The 13,296-nt window shown below is 51.7% G+C and overlaps 2 protein-coding genes across 2 annotated transcripts; one reads left to right on the top strand and one right to left on the bottom strand.

Moving 5' to 3' along the window:
• Nucleotides 1-509: 509 nt before the first annotated feature.
• On the top strand, nucleotides 510-2,930 carry ASPSYDRAFT_59184 (uncharacterized protein; the record flags this gene model as incomplete). Its single annotated transcript, XM_040849656.1, has 2 exons — nucleotides 510-2,469; nucleotides 2,881-2,930. The coding sequence occupies 2 exons, from the start codon at nucleotides 510-512 to the stop codon at nucleotides 2,928-2,930; spliced, it is 2,010 nt and encodes a 669-aa protein (XP_040701537.1).
• An 844-nt stretch (nucleotides 2,931-3,774) lies between these two features.
• Nucleotides 3,775-10,870, bottom strand: ASPSYDRAFT_154377 (uncharacterized protein; the record flags this gene model as incomplete). Its single annotated transcript, XM_040842368.1, has 4 exons — nucleotides 3,775-4,048; nucleotides 4,107-5,268; nucleotides 5,331-5,754; nucleotides 10,523-10,870. 4 exons carry the CDS (start codon nucleotides 10,868-10,870, stop codon nucleotides 3,775-3,777), a joined length of 2,208 nt encoding a protein of 735 aa, XP_040701538.1.
• Nucleotides 10,871-13,296: the final 2,426 nt, after the last annotated feature.

Here is a 13,296-nt window from a genome sequence, read left to right on the forward strand (position 1 = left end):
CGGTTCTGCTGGTTGTGCTGTCGTGGTCACAACCTAGCGCTGATCCTAGGAAACGCATCTTCTCACAAGTTGTTGCCGCGCCCACCTCACCTCGTCTTCCTTTCAACTCTTAGCCCATCCCACTTCCTCCCTTTCTTCTCACCTGTGCCCACCCATCTTCATCTCCTCTTCCCTAAATTTCCGTTTCTATATATATTTTTACAATTATTTTTATCGCTTCATCTTTACTGGTCTCAGTACGACCGCGCACGACCAGGCCCGCCTTATCCTCGCTGACACCCTCCAAACAAGCGCTGGGACACGACTCGGCGCCCAGCTTATGTCGCGGCGAACATGATCTATTCCCTAGCCATTACGTGTCAGTTCCTGTCGATTTCAAAATAGTCGGAGGAGGGGAGCCGGGTCGAAGTTGGAACTAGCTACGCCGCAGCTAAGAATCAACGCTTGACAAGGTCAACCCCAGTTGAGGCTTTTACTTCGCTATCCTTACATACCCCAATCGGTGAACCATGGACGACGGGCCCCCGCCTCCACCACCTCCGCATGGCGAGAAGCCAAACACTACGCACGGCGAGTACCGCAAGTCGTCTGATCTCCCAGAAGGAAACTACGATATCTTCGTAATACCCCCACATTCTTCGGGCTCAGGGTTTCTCTATCTTCCGTCACTGCAATGTCAACGGAATAGCTTCATTGCAGGCTCTGCGTGCACGCTTGTTGCAGTTTACATGTGGATGACGCTGATCCCAGTGCTGAAATTGTGGTATGCGACGACCGTCGCAAGCGGCGGAGGAGTGGGAATCGCAATCCTTGCGGTTGGGGTCGTTGGGGTTGGAGGATGGGCATTCGGCAATTACCAGGCCGGGAGTGGAGCGTCTCGGCAAGGGCCTGGATCTGGAGCCAACTGGTTTGGGTCTGGAGGACCGGGCGCATCAGGTACAAGCAGTTCATATGGTGGGGGAACAAGCTATTCTAGGGGAGGAAACTTTGGAGGCCCGTCTGGAGGGCCACATCAACAGGGTAATTACGGCGGAAACTTCGCTGGCGGACCCCCACCAGGAAATCAGTATTCAGGGAATCAATATAGGGCTAATAATGACCCACCACCGCAGGCTACTCCTGGTCCTAATTCGAATAGCAACGCTAATTCCAGCCCTGGGGGTGCTGGAAGTAAACCACAAACTGCGGAGGACTGGGAGAAGGCTCGGGAGGAGACAAGGCGGAAGGAGGAGCTGCGACGAAAGATGGAGGAGTTTAAACGGAAACGGGAAGCGGAATCTCGAGAGAAGGAAAGACAGCGCGAGCGGGAGAAGATGGAAAAGGAGCTGCGGGAGCGCAGAGAACAGTTAGAGAGAGAAATGACGGCCGCGAGAGAAGCGGCCACCAGGGAAGCTAAGCTACGAGCAGAGAAGGAAGCGGCGGAACACCGCGCGAAATTGGAGAGGGAAACAGCCGAAGCAAAACTCAAGGCGGAGAGAGAAGCCGCCCAAGCTCGGCAAAGGGAAGCAGAAGCTCGTGCACGCGCTGAACGGGAGGCAGCAGAGGCTCGGGCCAAGGCAGCGCGAGAGGAGGCAGAGGCGAAGGCCAGGGCGGAGAAGGAAGCTTCGGAGAAAGAAGCTGCCGCAAAGGCTGCTGCAAAAAAAGAGGCTGATGCAAAGTTTGCCGCGCTGAAGGAGGCGGCCGCAAAGAAATATGCTGAGAAGAAGGCCCGGGATGCAAAAGAGGCCGCCATGAAGGACACCGGAGCAACAGGCTCAAAGGTATCCAGTGCGTCGGCTCCGCCACCTCGTACACCGTCCCCCAAAAAGCCGCCAGTGTCTCCCTCAAAAGCCAGCGCACCTACGGCGGATGATGATGCATATTCATTCCGACCCTACGACCGGCCTAGGCGGCCGTACGGAGGTGCTTCTCAGGGTTCGGTATATTCGGAATCTTCCTACGCACCTTCGCAGTCAACAGCACGCACAACCCCACCGCCATCCCATAGAGGAACTTATGAGACTAAGGACCCTGACAAGATTGTTATCAGGGGTGTCTATGCCTTCAACCAAGCATTCCCTCGCACTCCAGTGGCCCAATTAGTGTCCGGCCAAGGAATGGTCACGGACGGGCTGGTCCTCCGCATTACTACGGAAGGCCTCTTCATTGACGACGACGTCCGCAGCGTTCCACAACGTGAATGGGACGTCAAAGCCTGGACGATGAAACTAGTTGAGGTTTGGTGTCCGCAAGTAGGTCCGCCAAAGCCGAACGCCCAGAAAGCAAACCAGGCATTTTTCCGCCGCAGTACCAACGATACACCTTCGCCCGAGGAGTCCGACGCATACTTGGCTAATTTCCTCAAAGTCTGCAAGAATACCTGCCGCCTCGCCTCACCATCGTTCCTCAGCCGAAATAGCACAGACAGCAAAGAGAGCCAACCCTACGGCGGACTCCATGTTCTCCGCGCTACAATCCGTGACCAAGAAGGTCGTCGATTCCTCTTCGTTCTCCAGGAAACTGAGGGATGGAAAGTTGCTTTGGGTCTGCAACGACTTCGCAAAGGTAGTCAGGTGCGGGCTCTAGGGGTGTGCGGGATGGCTCTCGCAGAGACAAGGACTGTGCTTTCAGGACTTGGATATTGAAAGTTTGTCTTGTAATTTTCTTTTTATTTTCTTTATTTTCTTCCCGTATGACATTCTGACGTTGATGATGACCCACCTAGCCTCTCTATTGCTTTGATATTCCTACCATTTTTACCCCTATTATGCTTTCTTTTTGGATATGCTGAGCATGTATATATCCCCTCATGTACTTAACTGGATCTTTTTACAATTGAATATATAACCCCGTCCGCGATGTCGTATGACGACAAACCAATAATAATGATATGACCCATAGAGTACGAAATATATAAAGTTTTGGCTGACATACGGTATGCCCTCCGCTAAATATATCTCGATTATACCCTCAATATACAACCACCAAACCCCTTGAAAATTATTTTTGAAACGCCACGAATTTCCACTGTACTCCGCGTGGGCTTATATATTTAATCCAAATGATGAACGTATTACTGTATTTTAAAAAGAGAGATAGTAATCATCGATGATTCATATTTCATGCTCATTCATGATATCCATCGCAATCCCAACCTTTGTTCACAGATAATGGAGCGAGATAGATGGTGTAAAAAAGAAAATTTAATAGAAAATGTAACCCAGGTATATAGCAAAACGCCGAGATGATCCGATCCGATCCAATCTTTTTGAGTTCGGTTGTATGGAGCAGTGAATAAAAGCGAGAAAGATTTCTTCTTGAGCAGTAGTAATAGTGGTCGGGAGCCCAAGACGAGACCAGCACGGGACAAAAAGAGATAAGAAGACAAACATGGAATGAAATGAAATGGGAAAGGAAAACGGTCTATCTGGTTCATGCGAGCAAGTAAGCAAGCAAGCGAGTAGCGCCGAACATAGCAAGCATAGTACAGACAGGATGATAGAAGATGATCAAACTCCGTGAAGAAGACGGGGCCCGAATGACGAATGGAGAAAGCAAGCATGATATGATAGGTATGGAAAGAAGTGAACAGGCGGCAAATAGATGACACCATGCGATGCAGATGCGGAGTGCTGCGCAGGGAACAAAAAATATTTGGGTTCACCTGCCGGATTGTATGTATGTATGCTTTGCTTTTGATTTTGGACCCAATTTTGTGTCGTTCGTTTCGTTGTATCGAGTTTTGTATAGCAGGGGGAATAAGACGATTCTTGGTAGGGCAAGCGGGCGGGTAGCTTAGAACGGGAATCCGCCTGGGAACCCGCGGCCGCCGCCCCCGCCGAAAGGATTGCCGCCGCCAGCGTGGGCGAATCCGCCACCGCCACCATTCATCATGTTGAAGAGAACGCTGGGGTCGATGTTGATATGGGTGCCTCCCATACCACCCATGCCGCCCATTCCGCCCATGCCGCCCATTCCACCCATTCCACCCATACCACCGAATCCGCCACCGCTGAACATATCTGCAGGGTCCATGAGATCTTCGCCGTTATCGTAGGCAGCGCGCTTCCTGTGGTAATTATTAGCACTCTGAAAGGAAACAAATTTCGAGTAGGAAGAAAACATACTGAGGGTCAATGAGAGTCTCGTAAGCCTCGCCAATTTCCTTGAACATCTCGTCGCCCTTTTCGCCGTCACGGTTCTTATCAGGGTGATACTTAATGGCAAGCTTACGGTAGGCCTTCTTGAGATCCGTCTCATTCGCATCTTTGGAGACACCCAGAATCTTGTAGAAGTCTTTCCGTTGCGCCTTCTTGAGTTCAAATTCGGCACGGCGAATGTCCTCCCGGATGCCCTTTTCGCCGGGGTTGCCCTCAGCAACAGCCTTGTAGTCTGTGACAGCCTCTTGCCAGTTACCAGCGCCGCCGTGGGCCTTGGCACGCATCTTCTGGGCCTTGAGGTATGTCGGGTCTAGCCGAAGGGCTTCGGTGCAGTCGTTGATGGCATCATCGTACTCCTTGAGATTGATATACGCTTGAGCACGGTTCTGAAGGATCTTGGCATTCATGTCCTTGTTGGCTTGGTCCACGTTAAGCGCCTCTGTGTAGAGTTCGATAGCCTTGCGGTAGTCCTTGGCCTTGAAAGCAGCATTTCCCTCTTCCTTTGTCCGCGTTAGCTTCTGCAGCATGCGAAGGAGTTTGATCGCGGCCTTCATATCAGGGTCCAGCCCGAGACAAATCTTGAGCGACTTGAGCGCCTGATCCGTCTCGCCCAACCCGTAGTAGGCTTTCGCGCGAATCAAAAGTGCATCAGGGTCCTGGTTGTTTTCTCGGAGCATGTTGACAGCAATATCCTGGGCCTTTCCGAATGAGTTGCCTGTGGCCATCTTCAGTTGGGCCTCTGCCGTCATGAGCGTCCAGGCACGGGGCTCTTTCACGCCGGGACCAAGAAGTTGTCGCGCCTGATCAACGCAGTACAGCACCATGGAAACACCGCGATTTTCAGATAAGGTGTCCTTCGCCTGGTTGATGAAGCGGAGCATGTTTGTTGGGATTTGTCGGTCTGCGGCTGACGCCGAAGGCTGGATGCGATCAAGCACTTCAAGCGCTTCAGCAGGGCGACCTAGACCAGTTAAGGTACGGGCCAACCGGTGCAGAATTTTAGGGTTGCCGGGGTCCAGCTCGTCGGCTCGTTCTGCATCTTCAAGGGCTTCGAGGTATCGGTGGGCGGCCAAGTTCGCGGCAGCTCGGTTTGACCGGTAGATAGATGAGTTAGAATTGAGTTCAATGGCTACCCAGCGTTAATAACCAAAACTAAAGGTTCGAAATATGGTTATGGAATGGCAAGCAAACCTTTGGTAAACTCTTCAATAGCCCTGTTGTAGTTTCCGTCCTTGAAAAATTTATTCCCCGCCAACTTGCAAGAGTCGGCTTCGTCTGTGTTACCGCTGGAGCGATGGGGTGGCGGGGTCGGGCTTTGCTGGTGAGGCTGTTGCTCCCCGTTGGTCTGAGTGGGCTCTGAGGGACTCCCAAGACGAGGATCGTTGCTGTCGATGTCCATCGAGCTGCGGGGGTCAGCAGCGGCGGCGGCCATGGCTGACAGGCGACGGAGCTCGTCGGGCGGAAGATTGAGCGGGTGAGTGTCGGGGTCGTAAGAGCTGCGATGGGGGTAACGGGGCCGCGGCGCAAACGCAGAGGCGGATGGAGATGAGGACGAACGAGAGTGAGACTTGGAGGGGGAAGAAGACTTGGATTTGGACTTGGAGGACGAAGACTTCTGGGGTTGAGGAGAGTGAGACGAGCGAGAGAAACCGAAGAAACTCTTAGAATGGACCATTTTCAACGGGGGGAGCGGGGCCGTTGATTGGCTGGCTCAATCGAAGATGAACGAAGGCGGTGGAATTATTGAGGAATTATCTTCAGCTTTTATTCACATCATTCATTCTACAAGCAACAAGGGAGAAGAAAGAGCAAAGGATCAAAGGTCAGGAACAAAGAGCTGATAAAAACAGTCGGTCTGCTTCTGCTGAGCTGTCAGAGAATCTCATCGAACTCCGATAATAGTCCCGCCGGCCTTGACAGGACAAGAATTCTGGAGGCTGGCTTCTTAGCGTGTGCTCACACCAACAGTCCCTCCATGGCCGTAGGCAAATCCGCTTGTGCCTTTCATCCTGGGCGCCTGCAGAAGTGTCACTTGCTCTCTGATACGAATTCTTATTTGTCAGTGACTAGAATATCCGTTGTTTGAACACCTCTGAGCGGGAAGCTGAAGGCCGGGTCTGCCAGACGGTAGACCCCAGCAGTTCGTAGGTGGAGAACGAGCAGGTACTCGGAGCATCAGACGTCTTTTGCTGTTTGGCCAATTTCGTCTTCAGCGGCCTGCCCATGGTGAGATATTATTTCACTCTATGCGGTTATTGTGGCACTATGTTGGGCATCTGCGCCTGAGACAAGGTAGCACGGTATGTCCATGGATATTTGGGTTCAATGCTGAAATTTCCGTATTTGGCCTGACACGGCGCCGCTTTTAGTGGGCACATTTATGACTCGATCACATCCACCCTCCACTATTGTATTACGATTTATAATAGGTCACATTAACGCACACAGTAAGAATTACGAGGATGCAGCTGTAGCGGGCTATCGGCTCAGATTAAATTGTCGTGCAGAAAGCGCCCACTTAACAGGAGGCTGGCCAGGCCTGGGATCTCCACTCAAAATTAATCATTATAACCTGCAAATATGCATGACATTGGTCAACAGCCCATGGCCGAATGATGCACTTCAAGTTTCAGGGTTACGACTGAAGATTATCAAAGGCGGGGTTGGAGGCGTTGGTTCGCATATGGAGGCTGCAGACATGTAGTTATACCTACCTTACTGGGTGTTGCTTTCCACAACCACGAGGCTTCCATTGACTTCGCCCAGCAAGGGAATACGAGAGCCCAAGGCATATTACGAATCAGAAGCAAATAAAAAGTTGATGATTAGTTGATTTATCTGAGGTATCTTCGCTGTCAAATGACACGCTAAAACTTCCAAGTATCAATTAATTAATTCTCAACGCCAGCACGGCTGCGTAGATATGCAAGAACAGATCAAGGAGTATGGAAGTCTATGCCTCAGGCACATGAGCTTCGATACTGTCGTAACGTCGTCTCGTTCATTTAAATCCCTGTCCTGTTGGGTTAGTCACGCTTAACACGCCCATTCCCATACTGTCAGATGCAAATCTGCTTGTTGTCGTCGCTCCATTGACAACCGCTCGCATTGACGTGACCAACCGCAGTCTTCACAGCAAGGCCAACGGCACGAAATGGCCCGGAGCGGTGAAGAGTGGTTTTGATGACGGTTTCCCTTACACCTTGTGAAGTCGTAAGTGGAATGATTCACTAGAATGGTTCACATGCTTCATCCAAATTCAAGACCCTCAGCTAACACGCCGCCCGATGGCGGCCCATCGAGATCCACGTTGTGGTATTTCCTCAGGGCGCACTCTTGCTACGGCGGGTAGAATAGGCCCCAGGGGCTGATCGAAGACATGTTGTTCGTAAGGTGGCGGGAGGTCCTCAGGCGCAATATCAGCTGCGTCATCCGTTCTTGGAGGGTATAGATTCGTCGACTGGGATGGGTAAGGGTTTGTTGGTCGTGGGGGATAGATATTTGTTGATCGTGAAGGGTACTGTGACCCGGTGCTTGCGGCTGAATCTGGACTTGATCTGGAATATTGCGGCCGTTGTGGTTGTGTTGGTGTCGTTGTTCTAGTTGTCAAGACCCATATTTGTTCGCTTTCAATCCAGACAAGTTGGTGCGGTGATGATACGCTGTTTGAATGGGTGCGTGGAGTCCGGGACGGCGACAACGTAGCACCAGGGTGATTAAATACTCCACGGGTTACTCCAGGGTGTAGAGATTGGTTCGGAGGTGTACGGTAGTTTTGCCTGGCGTTGTACTCGTTGGGATGGATGTTTTGCCGGAGCCCGTTGGATCCTGTGTTTGGGTATTTGCTGCGGGGGGCAATGGCGCTTGTCGATGCGGGCCTCGGAGGAAGGTCCCAGGTATTTGTCTGCATCGGGCTCACAGGGCTGAATGCATCCTCCAGTCGAATATGGGGGACACTTGCCGCGCTTGGCGTGGGACTGGAGAATCTGGTGTCCCGGATGGGAGGGCCTTCTAGCGATGAGAGATCCATCTGGACGCTGAATGATAGCATGGACGCAGAGAGAAGGGAAAAGAGGAAGGCCAGGAGAGGGCCGCTTCTATTATACGGAATGGCGAATCAACCGCAGGGGCCTTTTCTTGGATGGACCGAGCAACTGGCGAGTACGAGGGAGCGAACCAAAAATATAGGTGGAAAATACGACGAAAGTGGATCGCCACACGAGATATAATCAGTCGATCGGTCACGAGAAAAGTGAATTTGGAGGGCAGCTCCCATAAGGCGTGCGGAAGGGTTCACAAGTTATTTATCAAACGCAGCCTGCCTGACTCCTGAGGCGGTGCTGGCGACTCCAGTCTTTGAACCATAAGACAGGCCAACAAAGGAACAGACCATACACCAAAGCCCAAACACTGCGCCGCCTGACCGGGGGCGGATCGCACGGAACGATCGCCTGCAAGCGGCAATGAGCTCAGTGACCGGAGGTTTGATGTTGGTTTCGGTAATAAGCGAACTGGGTCTTTTGATGGGACGTTGACGCATCGCCTTGTGAGTAGCGGAGTAGTATTGACGGCGACGGCGACAGCGAAGGCGAAGTGGTGGTTTGCCCCGCTGAATCAACTCCGATCCAACTTGGCCCCCGAATCCTTTCTGTCCCTGAGATGGTAAGCCTCGAAGGTATGAGTCGTGTATTTGTGCACGCAGGGACAATCTCCCTTCCCCGTTATTATCTTCTTTGTTGACCTCGTGGACTACATGCACCACCATGTGTAGGGCGGAAACCCAAAGCGCAGGGTCTGCTCATGCTGTCAGCGAGAGGGAGGCTCAAGACCAATGAAAGTTTGCACTGTCAGAAAGTTCAAAATAGTTTTCTGGAGCATCCCAGCGTGGAGCGAGAAACTGTTCCTTCCTTGGCAGTTCGCAGGGCGATGCTGGCTGTTGGTTGTTGGGACAAAGAGGAGAAGCAGAAATCCGCAGCAACACTGCCACCACGCCTTCTGCCTTGAGTCCCTTTGTCAGCTCACCGGCGCCCTGCAGCGGTCCTTGGTGATATTATTTCCTGGCAGAAACGAAGCACACTTGTCGTCGTGAATCAGTGGTTTTTTTTATATAGTGTCGCATCGTAGCGTAAATATCCGACAAAGACTTGAAACCCCCCGAATACAGTAGTAGAAGCGAGATACCACTCACAACGCGCACTTGGTTCCCCTTAAAGCATGCTATCCTTGGAGATATTAATAGAATAGATATACGGTATAGATGACTCCTGGAGCAGCCCAAAGGGCTTTTTCTCGAGCCGATATCTGTCACTGACCGCTGGGGGAAGGTGTTCGAAGGAATACGGGAGATAAGCCTTCGTTCCATGGCCGCTTAGCCAGGGCAGGAAAAGGAGGACGCTGCCAAGAACAACAGTCGCAGCTTGGAATCCAGAATAAGACCAGGGATTTGGAGCATTATTGCCAGGAATTGAATAACATATCGATAGTCACATACGAAGAATTATGATATACAAATAGTCGATCTGTCGTAGACAAGAGGGAATTGTTGGCCCCAGTGGTTCTGATGACACGCAGCGTCAGCCACTGGACTGGCCTGAATATCATCATTTACTTCCAAGCGTCTTACGGGCGGAACTCAGACCGTCCAGCATCTGATGCGACCTCATGCCTGGCACTACTAGGCGCTGGCAGGGAGGTACACCCATCTCCTAGTGCCTCTACGGCTACCATTTCAGGGCACTCAATGGAGAAAAGAATTAAGATTACCTATATATTATTACTTCGAAGAAATTGACCAGTATGTGAAGGACGTTCATGGTTTACATTAAATCGTATCCAGCCACCAAGACTGAGCTTCACAAAAACTCCGAAGCAATCCGGCAAGCCAAAGAAAAATGTTCAAGAGAAAATCAAGAAAGATATCGAAATATAAGACTGAAGAATCAGATTACTCTCCCCAAACCACAACACTAAAACTGAAACGAAACCCGGACCTGCATATGCAAACCCCGTTTCATCACCACAACCACGGCAGACACTTGGCCTGACGCGGCCATCTTGATTCACGAGTAACCCAGGGCTATACTATTGACATGAAGGGAAAACAATCTATGCCAGGAAGATAGCGGCAACGGCGGCGGCACCAGCGAAGCCGAAAGAGTTGCTGACAGCGTTGGCAGCACCAGTGAAGGTGGGGGGAGAAGGAGTGGCGCTGCGAAAAAGGTTAGAGATCCATCTTGATATAGCAAGGCCGTGAGAACTTACGAAGCCGAGGCGGTGCCGGAGGCACTGCCAGTGGGGGCGACGCCAGTGGGGTTGCCAGGGATGACAGGCTTAGAGGTGGTAGGAGCAACAGTGGGGGTAACGGAAATGGTAGAGTAGGTGACGGTGGGGATGCAAGTGGTCACAGGAATGACGGAGATGCTTCCAGAGGGCTGCTCAGGCTGCTGAGGGACAACTGGGGAGCTGGCGGTGGGCTGAGCAGGGGGGACAGCGACGCTGCTGCTGGAGGGAACCTCAGGGACAACGGGAACGCTGGTCTCGACGGGGGAGGTGCCAGTAGGCTCAGCAGGGACCTCAGAGTCCGAGGTCACGGGAGTGGGACGGCTCGGGCAGTCGGTCACGGTGGGGGCGCAGGAGGTGATTGTGACGTCCTCGGTCGAGTAGACGGTCTCAATGTCACCAGCAACGGCAAGGCCGGCGAAGAGGGCGATGGTAGCAGCGGAGAAACGCATTTTGATTGATTTGGTCGTGGAAGAAAAAAACCGTCAAGGTAGTCTTGAGTTGTGAAGTTGGGGTTTAAAGAATGTGGGTAGTTGGTTGTAAAAGACTGGACGACCGAAGTCAATTGATTGATGCTTCAAGCAGGACGAAGTTTGGACTTTAGAAAGAAAGAACAGAAAGGAAGCGGCAGATGAAAGGGCGAACCCGGAGCCTTTGTATCATCTGGGAGATTAGCCTGGGAGATCGCTCCAGGGACGCAATCGGCACAGGACTCCAGGAGAGAGGAGTGAGTGGAGAGGGGGTCACAGCGGTGTACTCGACCATGGGGCCGCGCAACCCCCTGAATAAATCCAATAACGGCGAGCCAGCCTCGTGCTCTGTTTGTGGTTGGCGGAGATCTATTGTCGCTTCCATGACTACCGGCCTGCTAGGCGACTAGTCCGTTGTTAGTTGGCCACCGCGAACACTGTTGTCGCTCTCCTATTTCTCAGGAACCGGAGGTTGCATGTTGATCTTTGTCTATCAGTTCGGCTCTTTGTCTGTGAATGGCCAACCGAAGCGGGTAGTCGAACGATGGTCTCTCCTGAGTTGTTCTGGACTTTCAGCTTCTGATAGGCCTGCCCGATGCCTCACTGCTCTGCCCGGCGGCAGCGAATTCCTCATACAGTTCGATGTCGCCAAATTCCGCATGCTGATACCGTCATTGATTTGCTCCGCGTTTCTCCATCGTCCGGTCCTGCTTATTTTCAGGGAGAAGACCAAACGTTGTTCAGGCAGTCTTGGCGACTGTTTCATCTGGGACGCAAAGCCAATGGGATCGCGTGCTGTGGGGCCCTGTAACTCCGTTCCTGGCGCCATTTCCCACGCCACTCCACTATAATCCACTCTTGATTTTGCCATCAGCCCGACGGGCCAATTGCACAGCACCAGACAATGACTTCTCCGCTTGCCCCTGGTTCCAGTCACCAGTGTTGCCATTTATATCCGGAATAAATGGGGTCACCAAAGCAATTGCATTCTTCCAAGGTTAATTTCAGCCCAAGCAACAAGGGAAGAGGGAAGTCTATCCATAAAACAGGGAATTTTAATCCTTCGGAAGGACCGCCGATACATTATTGTTGACGGGAAATGGGACTTGCATGGGGCGGCAGAAACATGGAGCACCATTGTTCGGCTGTTGTAAAGTTAAACCCCCCGCTTCTTCACTGCACTTAATCCAGGCGTCATGCGTTGAAACCAAATTCAAAACAACAAGACTGCAAGAGGTCTTGCATATGCGGCAAAATCGCGGCCCTCGGTATCGGGTCAGACGGGAGTCTCTCATCTTCCTGTAGGCATAAACTCGGCAATGCTGCCTCAGAGAGGACGATAAATTACTAGAAGAATGAGAGTTTCATGATTACTTTAGGCTGTCACTGAACTTGGCGATTGGCCAGACCAGCCTTGGTACGCCTCCTTTGCGCACTGATTGCTTAATTAAAGCTTAGTGAGAAACTTGCGCTTGTTCGCTTCGACCCCGAGTTCAACGAAAATACCGACGAAGGAGATGCGGCGACATGTTCATGGAGACCGGCTCTGTTTTCTGTTCTTATTCCTGCCAAAGCTATCATCCGATAGTCCTCCCATAGCGATAGAGCACTTGCGTAAGTGGATTTGTCCACCTGCGTCATCTTCCAAACCGGTCTTGGCGGATAAGTGTCCCTAGCGGAGCAAGTAGCAGCTTCAAGCAAGGCACGATCTGGTCCACCAAAGACAAACGATTGTAGCATTATTTATTGTCTTGAACGATTAATCATGAAGTTACTCCTGGTCATGATCCATAAAAACAGGCATGTGTTCGCGAGTAAACGAAGGAAAAACATCAAAGCTCCACCGATCATCAGGGGAAGGGTTCTCTTTCTTGCCAACTTCCAAGAAGTGAAGAACTCTTCGAATGGAACTCAAGTCCGTCGTCGACTCCATATCAACAGGGGGGAAAGAGAGGGCAGTGGCTTGAATGGCGTTGTTATTCTTAGAAACCGTCAATCTCTCGCCCATTTAAGTGCCGTAGCTCAGTCCAGACCCCGGATATTATTATTATTGAGAGAACCACCGACTCAGTCCACGATTTTGCATGACATGCCATGATGCCAATCAGGGGCACGTTGGGAGGAAGAAAAAGGGGCCAAAGGCCTGGTCTTCGTTCCTCATCGACCCTAAACCCTGATGCGTCTCTGCGTGCCGTACACTCGCATTTGATCTCTTTCCTCTGCAAGTTGGAGACTTGGAGTCGACTTCGATGGACCCGAAATGAAGTCGCTGACAGTATGTAGTTGGTTTTCAACTTCTCATGGTTCGCTCGTCTAGGCGCCGAGGCTGGTTATCAAGTCACATTCGATTGATCGGACTGCGGTGGAGATTTGGACAAGAGGATCGTCCTTCGCCGCGCGTCTCTGTC

Source organism: Aspergillus sydowii (assembly GCF_001890705.1).
Source record: "Aspergillus sydowii CBS 593.65 unplaced genomic scaffold ASPSYscaffold_7, whole genome shotgun sequence".
Lineage (NCBI taxonomy): Eukaryota > Fungi > Ascomycota > Eurotiomycetes > Eurotiales > Aspergillaceae > Aspergillus > Aspergillus sydowii.